Source organism: Pantherophis guttatus, chromosome 7, assembly GCF_059756535.1.
Source record: "Pantherophis guttatus breed Tessera chromosome 7, ASM5975653v1, whole genome shotgun sequence".
Lineage (NCBI taxonomy): Eukaryota > Metazoa > Chordata > Lepidosauria > Squamata > Colubridae > Pantherophis > Pantherophis guttatus.
In genome coordinates, this window is record NC_142069.1 from 60,398,656 (window position 1) to 60,420,931 (window position 22,276).

Genomic DNA, 22,276 nt, shown 5'->3' on the forward strand with positions numbered 1-22,276 from the left:
GTGTTGGGGGCTCGCACTCGCTGTCTGAGAGCAATTGCTTGCCCCGGTCCCCAAGGCTCTGCTCGGATACTAGGTGGCTTAGATACTCAGGAGCTGGGCCTTCGGCTGATGCTGTGCAATGCCAGGTCCGTGGTAAATAAGGCCCCCCTCCCCAACAGATGAAAGAATATGTGGTGCTATAAAACTTTTGAAAGATCAATTTCAAATGCTTTTGGCGGAGCAAGCTGCAACAAATTTACAATATGCGAAGCATAATACGTTTTGTAATGCTAATAAACTGGGAAGATGGTTGGCCTACACCCTAAGGAAGAAGCAGAGTATACGGACTATTGAGAGTATTGATATTGGAGGGAAAGAAATTTCTCAACAAAAACTGATTAAAGAAGTCTTTGTAGACTACTACACTAAATTATATGCTAAAGATGATATACAGAATGGACTTATAGAAAAATATTTTGAAGAGAAAAGAGTCTCATAAATTACTAGCCAACAAAAAGAAAGAATGAATTATCCTATAACAGTCGAGGAAATAATCGCAGCAATTAAACAATTGAAAACAGCTAAAGCTCCTGGAACAGATGGATTGACTGCAGTGTATTATAAAACTTTACAAGCAGAAATGGTGGAACAACTTAGAGACTTATTTTGCAATATACAACAAGGGGGTAAAATACCCCCATCATGGAAATCAGCATATATTACTTTGATACCAAAAGAACAAGTAGGTCCTAAAAAACCGGAAAATTATAGACCAATATCTCTTTTAAATAATGACTATAAAATTTATGCAAAAGTATTAGCCAACAGATTGATGCCAGTAATTCAAGAGGTGATTCACGATGACCAAGCGGGATTTATAGAGGGCAGATACATGAAGGACAATGTAAGGCAAGTTATAGATTTATTGGAATATCTTGAGAAGAATAAACAGATCTCTGCAGTGCTGGTTTTCTTGGATGCGGAGAAGGCCTTTGATAGAGTGGATTGGAATTTTCTACTAAAGACTTTAAGAAAAATGGGATTTGGAGACCAATTTATACAGGCGGTCTCAGCAATTTACCAAGAACAAAAGGCACAGATTATTATTAATGGAAGTTTGACATCAGAGTTCAATATTGAAAAAGGGACCAGACAAGGTTGTCCGTTATCCCCATTGTTATTTATTTTAACACTAGAAGTCTTGTTGAACACAATACGGGATTCGAATAACTTGAAAGGTATAGTGATAAGGCAAGAGGATTACAGAATAAGGGCATTTGCAGATGATCTGGTTGTTACCCTAACACAGCCGATGGAATCAATAATCCAGATGAAAGACATTATACAAGATTATGGTACAGTATCAGGTTTTAGATTGAATCAGAAAAAAACTAAGATGATAGTTAAAAATATGACACAAGATCGACGACATGAATTTGAAAACAAGGCAGGTTTTGAGATTGTACCAAAGGTTAAATATCTAGGAGTTCAGGTTGCAGAATCAAATATTAAATTGTTTCAAAATAACTACGAAGTACTGTGGCGAGCTGTACAGAAAGATATGGAGATGTGGAAAAAACTGCAGCTGTCTTTACTTGGGAGAATAGCAGCAGTTAAGATGAACATTTTGCCAAGATTTCTCTTTTTGTTTCAAATGATTCCGGTGCTTAAAAGTGATAAACAACTGAAAGTTTGGCAAACTGGAGTGAATAAGTTTGTCTGGAATGAGAAAAAACCGAGAGTGAAATTGAAAATCATGCAAGATGTTCCAGAAAGGGGAGGTCTTAAACTTCCAAACCTACAGTTATATTATGAAGCAGCAGCTTTGACTTTAGCAAGTGATTGGTTTGGAAGGAAAAAGACTGGAATACTGAACATAGAAAGTTTTGATCTTGAATTTGGATGGCATGCTTATTTATTCTATGATAACAAAGTGGATAAAGTATTCAAAAGCCATATACTTAGAGATTCCTTGATGAGAGTTTGGAAGAAGCACCGATTCAAATGGGATTATAAAATACCGCTATGGCTGGATCTTGGTCATATTATGTGGAATACAAATATAATGTCACTCGGGGGGGTTTTATACAAAGAGGTTCTTTTTACAGATGCGGGCAGATGGCAGCTGAAGACATTACAGACACTGTTGGACGAAGGGATTAACTTAACTTGGTTTCAATATAATCAACTACAATTGAGATGGAAAGAGGACCAAAAAATTGATATTATGTTGCATGAGGAAGAACTGGTTAGACATATAAAAGAGAAAGGTCCAATGCATATTAAAAGACTTTATAATGTTTTGTTAGAAAGGGATTCAGAAACTGAATTAGTTAAAGACTGAATGATTAAGTGGGCACAAAATTTTGAAGAACCAGTGATGTTGGAAACATGGGAAAAAATTTGGGTTCAGAATGTTAAATTTACGCAGTCGCAGAATTTGAGGGAAAATTTTTACAAAATGTTTTATAGATGGCATTTAGACCCTAAGAAATTGTCGTGTATGTACCCTAATGTTCAGCCAAAATGTTGGAGGTGTGATTGTACAGATGCTACATATTATCATATTTGGTGGACCTGTAAGAAAGTTAAGGCTTTTTGGATAAAAATTTGGTGGGTCATGCAGAATGTTTTGAAGAAAAAAATTCAATTTTCTCCACAATTGTTTTTATTGGGTATAGTTAAGGGTTTTACAGTGGATGAAACAAAGTTGATTTTGTATATGATTACAGCAGCGAGATTGTTGATAGGTAAATATTGGAAAAATGAAGCTTTGCCCACTGTTCAAGAATGGATTTTGAAGATGGCCAGTTTCGCTGAGATGGCGAAGATTTCAGCATATTTAAAAGACCGCTCACAAGAGACTTATGAATGTGAATGGAAAAAGTGGATAGATTATGTGCAGAACAAATATCAAACTAGGCAGTATCAAATAGCTTTTCATTGATAGTATTATATTATATTAAGATAGAAATATTTGAACTATGTGAAGATGAAAAATGATATGGGGGTTGGGGGGGTTCAAGGTTTTTTATATAAAGGGGATAATGATGGGGTACATTCTATGGAAGTCCGGGGGGGAGGGGAGGGTTAGGGGGGGTTAGGGAGGGTGGGTTGGGGAGTTTGGGGTGGGTTAGGGGGGCGAAAATGGGGTGAAAATGTAATTGTAAAACTTTTACAATAAATAAATAAATAAATAAATAAGGCCCCCCTCATTCACGATCTTATACAAGAGGGAGGAACGGACCTGGCGGGTATTACGGAGACCTGGTTGGGCCCGGAGAGTGGCGTCCCTCTGGTTGAAATGTGCCCACCAGGCTTCAGAGCATTCCATCAGCCGAGGGCCCAGGGGAGGGGAGGGGGGGTGGCGGTTATTATTAACGAGGATCTGGGTCCGAGGGAGACCACTGTGCCTCAGATAGCCGGATGTGAGTCCCTCCTTGTGAGGTGGGGCCGTGGGGTCCAGATGGGCTTGTTGCTTACGTACCTGGCTCCCTGCCGCATGGCAACAGCCCTACCTGAGCTACTTGATGTGATAGCCACGGTAGCAGTAGATACACCCAGGCTTTTAGTCATGGGTGATTTCAACTTGCCATCCATTGGTGAAATGTCTGAGGTGGCTCGGGAGTTCATGGCTTCCATGACGGCCATGGACCTGACCCAGTTAGTTCATGGCCCTACTCACAGGGGAGGTCACACTCTGGACTTGATTTTTGTCTCTGGCCAGTGGTTGAGTGGTCTTGTTATAGGGGATATAGACATGGAACCCTTGTCATGGACTGACCACTCACTCCTTTGCCTAGATCTTCGAACCGCGACCCCTCGCCGCAGGGAGGCGGATGGATGGATCCGCCCCAGGCGCCTGATGGATCCTGATAGGTTCCAGACGGAGCTTGGGCCATTTCCTGAGGATCTAGCACATGACTCGGCCGAGGACCTAGTAGCCGCCTGGGATCGGGCGGCTGGTGGGGCCTTGGACCGAGTCGTGCCTTTGCGGCCTCTGACCCGATGCCGATCCCATGCAGCTCCTTGGTTTACTGAGGAGCTGAGGGAAATGAAGTGGCGGAAAAGACGCCTGGAGAGTGGTTGGAGGGCCAGTCTCGCTGAATCTGATCGAACACTGGTAAGGTCGCACATTAAGGCCTACCTAGTGGTGATAAAGACGGCAAAGTCTAACTACTTTTCCGCCTCTATTGCGTCATCAGGGAATCGTCCGGCCGCCCTGTTTAGGGTGACCCGCTCCCTGCTCCATCTGGGAGTGCGGGAGGATCCCTTAGAAGGCAGGGCGGAGGATTTCGGACACTACCTGTATGACAAAATCGCTCAGATCCAGGGGGATTTGGTCTCTGACTGGGTAGATCAGGGCAGGGTGACGAGGAACAGTCTTGAGAATGTTATCTGGGAGGAGTTTGATGCTGTGACTCCCGATGATGTGGACAGGATTTTGGGGAGACTTAGTGCGGCCACATGTTTACTGGACCCGTGTCCCTCCTGGTTGGTACTGGCTTCCCGGGAGGTTACACGAGGCTGGCTCCAGGGCGTCATTAATGCTTCGTTGAGTGACGGTCACTTCCCCGCTGCCCTGAAAGAGGCGGTGGTGAGGCCTCTCCTCAAGTAGCCGCCCCTGGATCCGGCAATATTGGCTAACTATTGTCCTGTCTCCAACCTTCGCTTCATTGCGAAGGTTGTTGAGAGTGTGGTTGCGCAACAGTTTCCGCAATTCCTGGAGGAAACATCCTATCTAGATCCGTTCCAGTCGGGTTTCAGGTCTGGGCACAGCACGGAAACGGCATTGGTCGCGTTGGTGGATGATCTCTGGAGGGCTCGGGACAGGGGTTATTCCTCTGTTCTGGTCCTATTAGATCTCTCAGCGGCTTTTGATACCATCGACCATGGTATCATGCTGCACCGGCTGGAAGAGTTGGGGGTGGGAGGCATTGTGTTGCAGTGGTTCTCCTCCTTTCTCTCCGACCGGTCGCAGTTTGTGTTGGCAGGGGGGCAGAGGTCGACCTCGAGGCCTCTCATCTGTGGAGTGCCGCAGGGATCGGTCCTCTTGCCCCTTCTGTTCAACATTTATGTGAAGCCACTGGGTGAGATCATCCGTGGCTTTGGGGTGAGATACCATCAGTACGCTGATGACACCCAGCTGTACATCTCCACCCCAGGCCACCCCAACGATGCCCTTGAAGTGATGTCCCAGTGCCTGGAGGCTGTGTGGATCTGGATGGGGAGGAACAGGCTCAAGCTCAACCCTTCCAAGACTGAGTGGCTGTGGCTCCCGGCATCCCGATATAGTCAGTTGACTCCATCACTGACTATTGGGGGTGAGTCTTTGGCCCCCACTGAAAGGGCTCACAATCTGGGAGTCCTCCTGGATAGGCAGCTGTCTTTGGAGGAACATCTGACGGCTGTTACCAGGGGGACCTTTTATCAGGTTCGCCTGATTCGCCAGTTGCGGCCCTTTCTCGATCGGGATTCCTTGTGCACAGTCACTCATGCCCTCGTCACCTCTCGCCTTGACTACTGCAATGCTCTCTACATGGGGCTCCCCTTGAAGAGCACCCAGAGGCTCCAGCTGGTCCAGAATGCAGCAGCGCGGTTAGTGATGGGAGCAACATAGCGCTCCCATGTAACACCGCTCCTGCGCGAGCTGCACTGGCTCCCGGTGGTCTTCCGGGTGCGCTTCAAGGTGTTGGTTATCATCTTTAAAGCGCTCCATGGCATAGGGCCTAGCTATCTGCGAGACCACCTGCTGCTACCGACGACCTCCCATCGACCCGTGCGCTCCCACAGAGAGGGCCTCCTCAGGGTGCCATCAGCCAAACAATGTAGGCTGGTGGCCCCCAGGGGGAGGGCCTTCTCTGTGGGGGCTCCCACCCTCTGGAATCAGTTGCCCCCGGAGATAAGGAGAATCCATGACCTCAATGCCTTCCGTTGTTCCCTGAAAACCCATCTTTTTCAGCAAGCCAGGTTGGCTTAAGAAGAAATTTTTAAATTCTTTTAATTAGTCTGTGATTTTTTAACTTTCGGGCCAAAATTTATATATATTTTTAAATGTTTTAATATTTGTATTCTATGTTTTTTATCTTGGCTGTACACCACCCTGAGTCCTCAGGGAGAAGGGCGGTATATAAATTGGAAATTAAATTAAATTAAATTAAATTAAATAATGTTGGATACATGGGAAAAGATATGGGTTAGAAATGTAAGATTCACACAAGCTCAAAACTTAAGAGAGAACTTTTACAAAATGTTTTATAGATGGCATTTAGACCCCCCAAAAAAACTAGCCTGCATGTATCCAAATTTACAACCCAAGTGTTGGCGATGTGAGTGTGAAGATGTGACATATTTTCATATATGGTGGACATGTAAAAAAATTAAGGCTTTTTGGATTAAAATATGGTGGATTATTCAAAATATTTTAAGGAAAAAAATTAAATTTACACCACAGTTTTTTTTGTTGGGAATAGTCACGGATTGTACTGTAATAGAGACTAAGTTGGTTTTGAATAACAGCTGCCAGGTTACTGGTGGCACAGTACTGGAAGAAGGAAGATCCACCTACCATTGAGGAGTGGACATTAAAAGTTGTGCATCTGGCTGAGATGGCAAAAATTTCATCATATCTTAAAGATCATTCAAATGAAAGATACATATCAGAATGGAGAAGATGGATTGACTATATGCAAAAAAAGTATCTGAACAAGAAGATTCATATAGCTTATGAATGAAATATTTTTAAGTAGTTTATGTTTATAGTTTTTTTGAGCTATAAGGAGTTAAAGACTTAGGGAGAATATGAATGCAATAATTTGTTAGCATATTTTAGCTTTATGTTTGTGAATGCTATACCCTGTGCCTGTTCTGGGAAGTCTAGGGAGGGGGGTGGGGGGGAAGGGGGGAGGGGGAAAGGGTGGGGGAAAAATGTTTGTATTTCTTATAAAACTTTTCAATAAAAAAAAAGTTAAAAGTTAAAGTTAAAGACTGCTGCCGGTGGCTCCTCTGCGCAACAGGCAAGCCACCCAAGGAGGGCACCCCCCCCATGAACTAGAGCCGAGGGAGACCACCAAACACACCAAGCACAGGTATACAGGGGCCAACATGATGAGGGAGGAGCAGTGCTGAATCACCCTGATTCAGGGTGAAATTTGATGGGGACTCAGATCAACTGGCTCTATTTCTTGACTTTGCTGGAGTCCACCTAGAGCTATGAACACCTTTATCCATTGCACAGATCCATTACTGGGAGGCTAGAGGAAGAAGCAAAAGAATGGCTAGCAGCCCTCCATAAGAGGAGAGTCCCCCAGCTGCAAGACATCAATGACTTCCTACAAGAGCTATAGCCAGATTTGAGGAGGCAAATACAAGCAAGGGGGTTCATCGAGCCAGCCAAGCCGTGGGTCACAACCCCAGTCCTATTTAAAGAAAAAAAAACATGGAACTATGAGATTATGTGTGGATTTTAGGGATATAAATTGTGTGTGTGTACACAACCTATACCCCGCCTTCTAAGGAAGGACATGCTGTCTCACCTAGCCAAGGAAAAAGTCTTTACCAAATTAGACCTCAGAGAAGCATACTACCGAGTCTGCATCAGGGAGGGAGACAAATGGAAAACAGTATTCAACTGCCCCCTAGGGGGCTTCCAATTCAAAGTAATGCCCTTCGGACCGCAGTGGCCCCAGCGGCGTTCATGCAGTTAATAAATGAGGTGCTGCATGACCACCTCTATAAGGGGTCCTTGTCTACTTGGGTGACATTCTCATCTACACTGAGATCATGAAGGACCACATACCTCTAGTCCACCTGGTACTGGAAAAACTTCTGGCGGCAAACCTGTATGTCAAGCTCTCAAAATGCAAATTTCACCCTAATCCTAGACTACCTGGGCTACCAAGTGTCAAATGAGGGCATAGAGATGGACTCAGTCAAAGTATAATCCATCCTAGGCTGGCAGCCCCTTCGCACCCACAGACAGCTACAAAACTTCCTAGGATTCACAAACTTTTACAGGCAATTCATCCCCTCCTTCACGAAGATTGCCAGACCCATGACAGACACCCTAAAGATGGGGGCCCAGGGATGAAGCCCCGCCCAGGACAACCCCTACAGTGGGACCTAACCTGCCAAAAGGCATTGGACACACTAAAAGAACTTTTTGCAAAGGAATCAGTGCTGAAACATCCTGACCCCAAACAACCCTTCATTATCCAAGCAGATGTCAGTGATGTGGCAGTGGAAGCAGTGCTACTCCAAAGAAATAGCCAAGGAAAATTACAGCACTGCGCTTACGCCTCCCATAAATTCACGGAGACAGAGAGGTGATGGGCCGCATGGGAAAAAGAGGCTTTTGCAGTAAGATGGGCACTGCTAACCTGCTGGAAGAGGGGGAGAAACTGTTTGAAATCTGAACTGACCACAAAAATCTGGAGGCCCTTATTGTCCAAACAAGTCTGCTGGACTCAATACTTCAACCAATTCAACTTTGTGCTAAAACACATCCCAGGGGGGAGGAATTTCCTAGCTGACACCTGCATGCCCCAGTACAAATGTGAACAGGAGGAGGTAGTAGATGCCATTATCCCCCCTACCCAAACAGCAGCCCAAGTGACTACTAGACAACAATGTTGTGATTGACTAGACTGACCTGCAAGCGATCTAACCACAAAATTCAAAACTGAACTGCAAGCAGATCCCTGGTTCTGTGACAACCAACATATCTTGACAAAAAGGGAGGATCTAGCATGGAAGCAGTGGTGTGTTGCTACCGGTTCTCCCCGGTTTGGACAAGCCAATAGCGGCGATGGTGAGGTGAGAATGAACCTGTTTGCTCCAACTGTCAGCTGGGCCCTCCTGCCCACCCTTTGCTATACCTACCTATATTTGTTCATTTTTAGCCCAGCTGATAGGCACGGCAGAGCGGATTGCCACGCCTCAGCTGTTCTGAAATGGAATGCACTTGCACCGAGCACAAGTTCGGCATGCATGCGAGCAAAGCAAATTGTGTGCGCAAAGCGAACCAGTGGTAACACAGGTTGAAACCCACCACTGCGTGGAAGGGGATGAAACTCTATGTCCCAGAGTCCCTACGCACCTTAATCCTCCCAGAATCCCTATGCGTCTTAATCCTCCAGAAGAGCCATGAGGTCAAATTAGTGGTTTCTAAAGACTTTACACTTAGCACGGAGGCAATTTTGGTGGCCCAGCATGAAGAAAGATGTGGACTGTTATATAAAAAGTTGCACTGTCTGTGCCACTATGAAAAAGTGATGAGGAAAACCCTCTGGACTGCTGCAACTGGTGGCAGAGCCAACGAGGCCATGGGAGGAAATCACAATGGACTTTATAGTGGAGTTGCCAAAAAGCGGGGGGATTGTGATTGACTTATTCTCCAAGCAGGCACACTTCATATCCTGCAGTGGACTCAGCTCACCAGCTACCCAAACTCTTCCTGTAGCACATCTACTCCCTGCATGGAGTTCCACAAAGAGTCATCTCAAACAGAGAGGTCCAGTTCATGGCTAAGTTCTGGAGGGAGTTCCTGCAGACCATTGAGTCATCCCAGGGCCTTAGCTCAGCTTTTCATCTGGCCACCAATTGGGGGGGCAGAACGTTTGAATGCCATGGTAGAGCAGTACCTGAGGTGTTACATGAACTATCAGCAGTCCAATTGGGTGGACCTCCTGCCTTTCTGAGGTCACATACAATAATGCTGTTCACAGTAGCATAGGACTAACTGTTCTGCCCCAGCTACGGGTCCCAAGAAGTGTAGCACACACACACAGCTCCAAAAACTCCATTTAATACAAACAGACCCCTTTCAAAATGCAGGCTTTAACCACCAATGTCCTTATCAGCCTCCTATGAATTACAGAGATTAAACAAAGTCTGACAAGGGTTGGCAATCAGCCCAGAAACCAAGTTGTAACAAAAAACTCACTCTCAAAATGCTCTGCGTAGGACCAAACGTTGTTTCCAGCAACATTTGCTATCTGTGTGCGAACTTAAATAGGCTAAGGGAGTGGCCAATTAACCCCAAGCCTTACTCTCGAGGAGACCTCTTCCTGAGTAGCCACTCCTGCCTTTTGGCAGCCCTGCGTGCTCGAGCATTGAGAAGAGGCTCCTCCACTTCACTCTCTTCATTTGAAGAAGCCTCTGGAGGTTCTGAAGGCCCTGGCTGAATCTCTGCCTCTGGCACCACATCCTCTTCAGCCTCCTCGCTGTCCGACTCGAGTGCCGGCTGCACAGGCTGCTGGCACGACACCACACCAGCCTCGTCATCGGGATCAGCCACAATCCGCGCAGGCCGCTGGCGGGCCACAACACTAACTCTGTTCAAAGTAGTGAGCAGCATGGACTTCATCCCAATGCCAGAATATCCAAGGAATCCCCCCTCCTCAGTCAGCTTGACAGGACTGGCTGTCAGTGCTAAAAGCAGCATGGGAAAATGTCAAGAAAGTGCTAGCTAAAGTGGCACAGACCTTTAAGCAACAGGCAGACAAACACCGAGCCCCAAAACGGCCATTCCAGCTGGGGGAAAAGGTCTACCTCTCCACAAAATATTTGAGATTAAAACTCCCCAGCAAGAAGCTGGGACCCAAGTTCATGGGGCCATTCTCCATAGTGAAGATTATCAACCCAGTCATAGTGCAATTAAAATTGCCCCAACTGCTGGGGAAGATACACCTAGTATTCCATAGCAGCCTTTTAAAATCTGTGGTCGACTCGAGGAGGCCCAGGAGACAGCTTTAATACCTAATCAAGTGGAAGGGCTGCCCCCTATCAGAGGCATCTTGGGTAAAGAGCAGAAACATCCAAGCTGACCACCTCATAGCTAAATTCCATGAAGACAACCCAACAAAGCCTGGGGGGAGTGTCGCACCCTTGAAATCCTTACCTGTACTCAAACTGTTTTTGCTTTGCACAGGTTGCCTTCAGGAAATGAGGGAAGCTGAATGTCAATTCGCGAAGCATTCCTGACCTGCTCTTGAGTTGCCATAGGCAGGGCCTCACAGCTGCATTGAGGAACTTGCACTTCAGTCAAAACCAAGTACATTCCAACTGGCAAACATCAAGGCCATCTCCACAGAGATCCACAGTGGCCAGAGGGAGTGACTTCTACAACCAGCGAAATTGCTTCATTGGGGAATGTGACTGATGACACATCTTGGGAGGAGGGGGAAACAGGGTCAGACCCAAGTCGCAAATTAAGTAAGGTCAGAGTTGACCTCATTAAGTCCGCGCCGACATGGCGCTTCTAATAAATAACTGGATTTCTTTTGAAGCTTGGCTTGAGGCTCATGATTTAATTAGGGCATCAGTCAGAACCCTGATTTCATTGAGGGCAGCATCAGGGTTATGTTTGACCTTGGGGGGCTGGGGTGGCATGGCCAGGGTGGGAGTTGCCACCTTGACATCACTCGTGTTGGAGGCACCTGTGATGGCTTGAGTGCTCTGCCAGTGAAAACAGCCTCCTGCAACCGTCTGCCAGCAAAAATGGAGCTCGGGAGGGCAGCACAGCCCTCCCGAGCTCCATTTTCACTGGTAGAGGCACCGCAAGCCAATCCTTCGCTGCTTCCAGGGCAGTCCTATGAGCCAGATCTAAGCACCCCATGGGTCGGATACGGCCCACGGGCCTTGAGTTGGACACCCTTGCTCTAGAATAACTAACATTATTATCCTATTCCTAAAGCATTCTATACTTCACATACGCATACAGAGTTAACATAAATTACAAGAAATAATGCTTTAAGACTGTCAAGTTGTGCTGCATATTAAAGTCTCATAGACCTAACACAAAGCTTTGTAAGGAATGAACCTGGTAGATATCTAAATTTCATGATATATTATTTCTTCTGGACAACTTCCTTTAAGAAAATTCTGATATTCTATGGATCTGTTTACATACTAAACAGTCATAACCAGAAGCCTATTGGAAATGATATATGATAAATATTCCATTTAACTTTAAGCTTGGCTGAACTGCCTACATTTTCTCTTAATGTAACATCTATAAATGTTCATTGTGAACATTTGGTACCAAACTCATTAACAATAAAAGCACACTGTTTCAGTGGTGAAAACCTGAGATAATTGCATAGAAATGAAGGGTTGTACATACTGTAATATGGAACAATGAATATTATATATAAAAAAATATAAAGACTTACATTGACATTCCTTGCAGCACTTGCCATCAACATATCCAGGTGCAGAATTAGGAAGACAATCAAAAATCGGGCAGATCAATCTTTCACATTGGATAGAACCATTCTAAAAAACAAAAGCTTATTTTAAAAATCATTGCTAGAACCTAGTCTATTAATTTTCCAAATAAATAAAACTGGGCAGTTGAAGACACTTCTTTAAAACATATTATGTCTTATATACAACAGTAACTATGAAGGAGAAACACATTCTAAGGTGACTTAGATTTCTGATAAACCATTTCAATTATTCCTAAAGATGTTCCAATTCCTGTTATTTTCAATCAAGATGCTGTATTGTACTATAACTTGGAAGATTATTGACTATTATATTTCAGAATGATTTTTCATAAATCAAAGTCTTTCAAATTATGGTGTAACTTCCACAAATCAACTATTACCTCTATCTTATTTACTTCTGCATCTCTGCCTTTGCATTTCTCTAGTCTGTTTGTAAATTGCTAAGGAATAAGTATGCAGCTATAATTTATTTATTTATTTTATTTTATTTTATTTATTTAATTTATATACCGCCTTTCTCCCGAAGGACTCAGGGTGGTGAACAGTCATAATAAAAACAATGTACAAAAATAGAATTTAAGAGCAGATTAAAATAATTAAATCATGGGCCGAATTTAAAACTCCCATTTTAAAACCAATTTTAAAACCCCATTAAGACCAAATTAAAATCATTTATCCCATCAGAGCGGCTTGCTAGAATAACAGGGTCTTCACTGCACAACGAAGGCGCGGAGGTCAGGGATCCTTTGTATGTCTGGGGGTAATTCATTCCAGAGGGCAGGGGCCCCCACAGAGAAGGCTCTCCCCCTGGGGGTCACCAGTCTACATTGTTTGGCTGACAGCACCCTGAGGAAGCCCTCTCTGCGTGAGCATACCGATCGGTGGGAGGCAATCGGTGGCAGAATGCAGTCGTGTAGATAGCCAGGTCCTAAGCCATGGAGCACTTTAAAGATGGTAACCAACACCTTGAAGCGCACCCGGAAGACCACCAGTGCAGCTCGCGCAAGAGGGGTGTTACATGGGAGCGATGGGTCGCCCCCATTATTACTCACGCGGCCGCATTCTGGACCAGTTGGAGCCTCCGGGTGCTCCTCAAGGGGAGCCCCATGTAGAGAATGTTACAATAGTCCAGACGGGAAGTGACGAGGGCGTGAGTGACTGTGCGCAAGGCGTCCCAATCCAGAAGGGGCGCAACTGGGAAATCAGGCGAACCTGATAAAAAGCCCCCCTGGCCACGGCCGTCATATGATCATCCAAAGACAGCTGTGAGTCCAGGAGGACACCCAAGTTGAGAGCCCTCTCTGAGGGGGGTAAGATCTCATCCCCAATAGTCAGCGATGGTGTAAGCTGGCTATATCGGGATGCCAGGAACCACAGCCATTCAGTCTTGGAGCGGTTGAGTCTGAGCCTGTTCCTCCCCATCCAGATCCGCACGGCCTCCAGGCAATGGGACATCATGTCAAGGGCATCATTGGGGTGGCCTGGGGTTGAAATGTACAACTGCGTGTCATCGGCATACAGTTGACACTTCACCCCAAAGCCACGGATGATCTCGCCCAGCGGCTTCACATAAATATTGAGCAGGAGGAACAAGAGAACCAATCCCTGCAGCACCCCACAAGTGAGGAACCTCGAGGTCGACCTCTGCCCTCCTGTCACAGACTGCGTACCGTCAGAGAGGAAGGACAACCACCGTAAAACGGTGCCCCCCACTCCCAACCCCTCTAGCCGATGCAGCATGATACCATGATCGATGGTATCAAAAGCCGCTGAGAGGTCTAGGAGGGCCAGAACAGAGGAGCAACCCCTGTCCCGAGCCCTCCAGAGATCATCAACCAATGCGATCAATGCCGTTTCCATGCTGTAACCCGCCATGAAGCCCGACTGGCACAAATCTAGATAGACAGCTTCATCCAGGAATCGAGGAAGTTGCCTCGCCACCACACTCTCGACAACCTTCGCCGCGAAGCAAAGGTTGGAGACAGGACGATAATTAGCTAAAACAGCCGGGTCCAGGGAAGGCTTCTTGAGGAGGGGCCTCACCACCGCCTCTTTCAGGGTGGCTGGGAAGATACCCTCACCCAGCGAAGCATTGTTAATCTCCTGAAACCAGCCTCGTGTAACCTCCCGGGAGGCCAGTACCAACCAGGAGGGACACGGGTCCAGTAAACATGTGGTAGCGTTAAGCCTCCCCAAAATCCTGTCCATGTCCTCAGGAGTCACAGGGTCAAACTCCTCCCAGATAACAGTCTCAAGACTTGCCTCCATCATCCCATCCGAAACTATCCAATCAGAGTCCAGGCCGTGCCGAATCTGAGCGATTTTATCATGCAGATACTGCCCAAAATCCTCAGCTCTACCCTGCAAGGGTTCCTCCCTTGCTCCCACCTGGAGTAGGGAGTGGGTCACCCTGAACAGGGCGGCTGGGCGGTTCTCTGCAGATGCAATAAGAGTGGAAAAATAGTTAGATTTCGCCACTCTTATTGCCACTAGGTAGGTCTGATATAAGACCTCACCAGTGTCCGGTCTGATTCGGCATGGCTGGTCCTCCAATCGCTCTCTAGGCATCTTTTCCGGAGCTTCATCTCTCTCAGCTCCTCAGAGAACCAAGGAGCCAATTGAGAATGGCACCGGGTCAGAGGCCGCAAAGGCGCGATGTGGTCCAAGGCTCCGGTGGCTGCCCTATCCCAGGCGGCCGCCAGCTCCTCAGCCGAGCCATGAGTCAGAGCCTCTGGGAATGGCCCAAGCTCCGTCAGGAACCTCTCAGGGTCCATCAGGCGCCTGGGATGGAACCACCTGGTCGGTTCCGTCTCCCTGCGGCGAGGGAGAGCAGTATGAAAGTCCAGCTGAAGGAGCGAATGATCTGTCCATGACAACGGCTTGATGACTAAATCCCCTACTGTGAGATCATTCAGCCACTGACCAGAGACAAAAATCAAGTCTAGCGTGTGTCCCCCTATGTTGGTAGGGTCATGAACTAACTGGGTCAGGTCCATGGCCATCATGGAAGCCATGAACTCCCGAGCTGCTTCCGACGTTTCACCGACGGATGGCAGGTTGAAATCCCCCATGACCATAAGCCTGGGGGTATCCACCGCCACCCCGGCTATTACATCGAGCAGCTCGGGCAGGGCAGCTGCCACGCGGCAGGGAGCCAGGTACGTGGTCAGCAAACCCATCTGCACCTCATGACCCCACTTCACAAAGAGGGACTCTCAGCCAGCTATCTGAGGAACAGTGGCCTCCCTTGGACTAAGACTTTCTTTAATAATCACCGCTACCCCTCTGCCCCTCCCCTGGGCCCTCAGCTGATGAAATGCGTGGAAGCCTGGTGGGCACATCTCCACGAGGGGTACCCCCCCTTGTGGCCCAGCCAGGTCTCCGTGATCCCAGCCAGGTCTGCACCCCCCTCTTGAACTAAATCATGAATGAGGGGGGCTTTATTAGTCGCAGACCTGGCATTGCACAACAACAACCGAAGACCCGGGCCCTGAGACTCTGCACAACCTGGAATACAAGAAGCACCTTGGGGGCCGGAGCACGCCACCGCTCACAGCCAGTGAGTGTGTACTCCCCGTACATGATACGGCCCCCTGCGCCCTCCATATCTGCCCTCCCACTCACTGTTTTGATGGAATGGCCCTTCATCTCATCCCTCGGTTCCCTATCTAACCCTCCTCCCTCTCTCCTCCCGCCATGACCCTCAGACCCACTCTGCCAGGTCCTTCCCACCCCTTCCTAAAACCCTGTAAAAACTTTGTATAAGTATTAATCAAAAATCCCCTCACTCTCCTTTTTGCTGCATGCTACCTCTCGGGGTTCCAAAACCCATCATCAAGGTAGGCCCTTGATAGAGTGGAGGGCCAAGCCTGCGAGAGGGGGGAGTCTCGCAGCCCAAGGAGTTCTGCAGTCGAATACATTTGTTACTGGGAGTAGTTATGGCTTATAACCAGGGGGTCAACCATGATGATTTAAGAGTCCAACGGAAAAGTATATAAGTCTTAGGTAGTATACATTGGAAAATGCCACTGCCTTCATGGTAGTGGGAGGAGTCCAAGAATAGTCCAGAAACGATGGAAATAATAGCCAAGGCTGACTCCCTCAATACTCATACCTAAGGTAAACTTCTCCTTTCGGTTAGGGAGGACAGATAGAGCAATGCCAATCCATAGGCCCAGAAGTATAAGTTGGTTTACAGAGTTAGTGCAGTGGGCGTATCAGGAGATGATCCAATGGAGAGTAGATGGAAAATGATGGTGGGATCCAGCTGAGACTGAAAATGGCCTGGATAGCGTGGGTCCATCATACGGGCTGAACCCGGCAGAAAAGGGGGGGAGCAATACAAAACATTTAGGGGGTAAACACCCCCATAGTCCTCTTCCGGTCCTCCACATTGCCCCCTAGGTCTTTCCCGGTCACAACGCTCACCCAGTTCAGCCTCCATCAGTTCACTGTGGGGCCTCTGGGCGTTAGTGGGCTGGTCACAAATGGCCACACACCTCACAGCCGCCCAGGTCAGTCGAAGATGATCAGGCTGGAATTAGTTCCTGCCATCTCCCTTGCAGCTTTCAGGCTGCCGCCGCTGCCTCTGCCAGCCAGCAGCCGCCATCACAGCCTCCTCCCTGGCTGGCACCATAACAGCTGCCAGCCTCTCCACCATCCTCCTCGTCTTTCCCAAGCCCCGCCAATACCTCCTGGGCACCCAGGACTCCGATGAGGCTCCAATGAGGGCTCCGACGAGAGCGCTGCACTGCCGCCATCACCTCCACTGCTGCTCAGGCGACTGCCAGCTGATTGCAAAGGCCGCCGCCGCAGCCATCCGGGCCGACAAGGCCCCCAAATGCCTCCTCTGCAACATCCGACTCCCTCTGGCCAGGAAGTGCTCCGGAGAGCTAAAAAGCTCTCAAAAGGTTGGCAATAGCCTCCGCTAGCCAGGTAGGGGCCATAGTTGTTTTGTCTGGCCCCCAAAGACCCCCTGTAGTCCAAATAACACCCCCTCGATGGTAGCGGACTCAGCAGGGAGCCGCCATCTTGAGCATGCGCTCAAGTTCTTATAAAGCATTTTTTAGATAAGAAGTCAACTAATAATTTGAAAAGATAAAGCACCAGCTCTAAAATGTAAATCTCTTGGAGAAAAGCAAGTAGAACAGAATGTAGACAAGAGTAGCCAGCCTCACCAATGGAATGTTTTAATAACATCATTGTGTAAATTTATTTGAAATACCCTGTTCTTAAATGATTAATAATTGCATAGTTCTGATAAAATCAAATATAATGAGCAAACTTCCTAATCTACTGAAGTGGGTATGTTCTACATGAACAATTAACATTCTTTACAACATTAAGACTGTTTCAGAAACACAAAGTAGAAAATCCCAATAATGGACGAATATCTCATGAAGTATTACATTGTGGTTAACATGTTTTAAACCAAAGATACATAAATGAAGCTACATTTCCTACAGAATAAAATACAATATAATTGATCCTAAAGTCACCTGCTATTTTCAATGTACTCCTTATATCAATTCTACTGAAATAAACCAAATTTGTTACACTTATCTCTTTGCTTTATTAACCTTTCATTCAACTTTCTTTGTTCTATAAGATTTAGTCATATTTTGATATATTCTGACCACAGATTGTATTATTCATTGTAACAGAGAAGATCAGGCTATTTCCTCAAGCATTTGGTTTAGAATGAGTTCCGTTCTGGTAATATTTAACAAATTTGAGTCCCTGTCGGCATTTTAATAATTATACCTTGTACCTAGTATTGTTACTTTGTCTTATTTTTGTTATTGGTTCTTTCAGTGTTACCCAAGTCATGTTGTGAATTGGGAACACATAGAAAGGCTACAAATAAACAAACATCAGCCACAGGGCGAACAGGCTGGAAAGGCAATACTTTTGCTTATCCTGATATTTTCCAACATTAAAATGTTATTGACAATTACAGCTCTATTTCATCAAAAGTATTTTAAAAGAGAAAGTACAACTTACATTATAATGTAAATAAAATATGTAAAAAGTTATACAGATTTATTTTGTTGTAGAAAACAAGACAGTATGCATATGATTTTATAACACTGGTTGGCCTAATTATGGAATCTGCAATTTTTTTATGGCCAGTCTGATTTCTTTTGCTTTTAAGTGATTTGGTTTGATAATTATTTTTTATCAAAATACATAAATATTTTTAATACATAATTAGGTCCTTGAATTTTTTTAAGTTTACACTCATACCATGCAAGTGCAGTTCTTACAGCCATCTGTCCAAGATTCAAATTCTCTGTAACTGATGCCCTTCATAGTGCAGGTTCTTTCACAATAGCACTGATCTAATTTATTCATCCTCTGCTCAGCTTGGGACAGCTAGATAGACGTTTCACAGAAAGAGATTTGTTAACTACAGAAAGATTTGCCCTCACAAATTAAGCTCACTATGTAATACATCTCAATTAGCAAAAGAATATTGCTAAATGTGAAAACAGACATTTTGATCCTAGCATGAAGCTAAAAGTGAAAGCATTTAAGGAAAGGTCGTAACTTCGTATGACCACTAATTCAAACATGCTGTATTTTCTCTTATGACAAGTACCTAATTCTACATTCAACACTTTAAATTTTGTAGCATGTCCAATTAACTATTAGGAGGGAGTAAAATTATTCTAAACCTTATTGTTTATATTTTAAGAATCAAATACCAATTTTGTGCCAATGTATTTTCTAACTTTTCAGGTGTACTATGTGTTTCCTATATTTCACACAATATTTTGAAAGAATATTATTTCTTCTTTATGGAATAATAATCAGAACCCCAACTAATTAACATAATTTACAGAGATAACTTTTATTAACTTGTTCTCTCTCGCTCTTTTATTACCTTTGCAGATGTTTTGGCTAAAATATCCTGCAACTCCATTATTTTCTGCACAAGACCATGGAAGTCATTACACGTTGGGCATGCTGAAATTACAAACACTGCATTGATCCCATTGCACTAAGCAAAAAATTGCAATCTTATATATCTTAAGAAAGCCGACTGAACTTAATACAAATAGCAACTCTATAGACATTCATAAGATTGTCCTTATGAAGGACAATCTACCCAGATTGAATTGAAGAGCAATACATTTTAACAACCAATCTTAGTGTATAAAAAAATTAAACCATCCATCATGCGGGATATTGTGGCATAAAATCTAGAGGACTTACTGCGATTAAGATCTGGGCACTGAGAGATAAATCCTTGAGGCATGATAAGAAATTGCACATCTTGCATTATGCCCTGTAGCAAAGTGATACAAGAACGTTTATATTCCTGGCAATATAATATCTCAAAAATATTCTATATAAAACTGTCACAGTTTTAGTATACTTTTTTGCACCTTCCTGTAAACAAAACATGGTTTTTATGAAATCATTATTTCTCTATTTTATTTACTGTAGTATTAGAGGTAGCAATGAATGCACAGAGCAATACATCTATGCATTCAGCAATTTTCAGAGATTTAAGATTAAATATCAAGGTGTTATTAATTAGAAAGAGACTGCTTGCTGTGAATTCAGTCACTTTTATTTAGTTGCCAAAGGAAAGGTTTCAAGTGACTTTAAAACCAATTTAGACATAATATGGAGTTTAACTGTTTTTTGAGACATTCATTAAAATAAAATATGGCAATATAAGACATAACTCCTGTAGGAAGTTAGCAGCCACCCCTCTCCTAGAAGAATGAAATATTCTAGGAAATATTTAAAAGGCAGAATATTATACCTTCCTGGATGAGAAAAGGAGAAATATGTTTTTGGAAAGCAGCCCCCACTTTTGTTAATAGCCCTGGAAAGACTGGTGCCACCCTATCTACAAGACAAAAGGCTGGGCCAGCTTATCTACAAAACAAAAAAACCTTCACCCTCAGGACATGATAGGATTAGCCCTCACTCAAGATCCAAACCAGGACAAAGCCATTAAGCCATAATAGTAATTGCCCAAAGCCCCTTCATTACATCATCCAGCAAGATTCAATCAAGCCTGGGACTCAAGACAACCTACAAAGTTACCCTGGCATGACCCCATGGGAGTCTGACAACCAATTAGAATACATTTCTTTCACAGGAACAGGAAGCAAGTTCAAAGCCCAAGAGAGGATAGATAGATGGATAGATGGATAGATGGATAGATAGATAGATAGATAGATAGATACATACATACATACATACATACATACATACATACATACATACATACATACATATCCCCCATGTCTCAATTGCCCAGGACCTCAAACCATGTGGTCCTGTCCGCCATTAAACCATCTTTCCAAACAGTCTCCATGGTCCAGTGTCTTTATCCCTACTTGGAACTGAACCCAGATGGACATTTCTTCCAACAATTTGGCACCCAAAAATGGGACTCCAAGCTAACTTGACCAACGGACCTGGCCCAGGTAAGCCTCCCTTGCTGGCAGCAGACCCATTGTGTCTGTGGGTGAGTTTTCCTGGACCTTGGCAATTTGGAACAAAGGTTTTAAGTTTTGAGTTTTGAGCTCAAAGGCTGCTTGGAAAGAAGGTGAGTACCTCCTGTGCGTATGCCTGTGTGTGTGTTATTGAGCAAAGTCCTGTGTTAGGAGGTGCCTGTACTGGACTGCTTAGGAAAAGCAGCAGGTCCTCCCAGACCCCGAGGTCTGAAAACTGACAGCTGTGTTAGGAGGTGCCCATACTCATCTGCATAGGGGGCAGCAGGTTCTCCTGGGCCCCTTTTGGGTCCGAAAACTGATGGATGTGTTCCCTGGAAAGGAGGTGCCTGTATTCTATGAGGGAACTATAGTCCTCCCAGACTTTTTTTTGGTCTGAAAACTATGGGTGTGGCTCTGCTAGTGAACCCCTCATCTGAGGGGGAACATGGGAGCTGTAGCTCGAGGGTAGTGACAGGAACCCCCTTAGGAGATTTAGGAAAAAGATGTGAGCAAATTGTGTAAAGAGTGGGCTTTGCTCAGGGACGAGATGAAGCTGGAAAACCAATTTAGCTAAATAAAGGTACTTAAAAGAAAAGAGAAATATATAAATAGGAATGTTGGGGGTTTTGTTTGTGCACACCATGTCTGCCCAGGGCAGTGATCACAAGGAGGCTGAAGACTGGGGGAGAACCCCATCCCCCAAAATCTTAATTGAGGCCCTCAATGCCTGGGTTGAGGAGAACATTGCTTCAAGCACCGCTGTCAAGCTAAGGTGGTCCATCAGTGTTTAGAAGATGGAATGCTGGAGTGGCAGAACCAAAGATGTCACCCTCACCTCTGGGAACCAATGACTTGGTTGGAAGCAGGAGATGGGAGACTGTTAGAACAATGATGAACTGGAAGGAGCCCCAGATTGGCCCAACCAACTCCTGAGGGAACCTCAGGGCCATGAACCTCATGAGGGAGGCCATCCATGGCATGTAGATCCAGGATGCCCAGGCTTGCACTGCAGGCTAATTAGGAGTACAAAAGGGGACTACCGAGGAATGAAAGGGATCCCCAACCCCAGAGGCATTGGCTGAAACCGTGGGGGCTACTGATGAACCCATTTCCACCATGGAAGATTCACCCAGAAGACATCTCAACACAAAGCAAAGCTTGTGACTTGACGAGAGGAAGCTTCCACCTTTAGAATGGAAGGGGCGCCCTTTTGGCATCAAATTCGATGGGAATTCCCAGCAACTGGGATTTTCCCCCACACATGTACTGACCTATATGCAGGAATATGGGATGGATCTCCCTACAGAAGGCGCCAAATTCAGGGTTGTCACCCTGGCTCTAGAAGAATCAGCTGCACATTGGATGGTGAGCCTCCATAATGCAGATGCACCAGAGCTCTGCAACTTCAACCATTCCATGACAGCCCTGAGACAGAGATTTGAGGACCCCTAGCCGACCGCAAGGCTAAAGACCACATAAGGCACATCAGACAGGGACACCATCCAGTCACCAAATACATTGAAGAGTTTCATGATCTGACTTGCCACGGAGATTGGCCAGAGGAAATACTTGTGAGTTAGTTCAAAGATGGCTTAAATGATGACCTGC

At 45.4% G+C, this 22,276-nt stretch overlaps 1 protein-coding gene across 22 annotated transcripts in view; it reads right to left on the reverse strand.

The window, feature by feature from the left end:
* The window catches only part of NELL2 (neural EGFL like 2), a 382,878-nt gene that overhangs the window by 214,207 nt on the left and 146,395 nt on the right, over nt 1-22,276 (reverse strand). For 20 of the 22 annotated variants that reach the window (XM_087873276.1, XM_034404437.3, XM_087873280.1 and 17 more), the window contains exons 6-9: nt 19,428-19,500; nt 19,096-19,178; nt 18,456-18,584; nt 12,153-12,255 (exon numbers count right to left, since the gene is read on the reverse strand). In XM_087873276.1, coding sequence (XP_087729402.1) covers nt 12,153-12,255; nt 18,456-18,584; nt 19,096-19,178; nt 19,428-19,500 — 388 coding nt within the window. The remainder of the gene's footprint in view (nt 1-12,152; nt 12,256-18,455; nt 18,585-19,095; nt 19,179-19,427; nt 19,501-22,276) is intronic. The other 2 variants (XM_087873278.1, XM_034404441.3) reach the window with 1 other exon arrangement.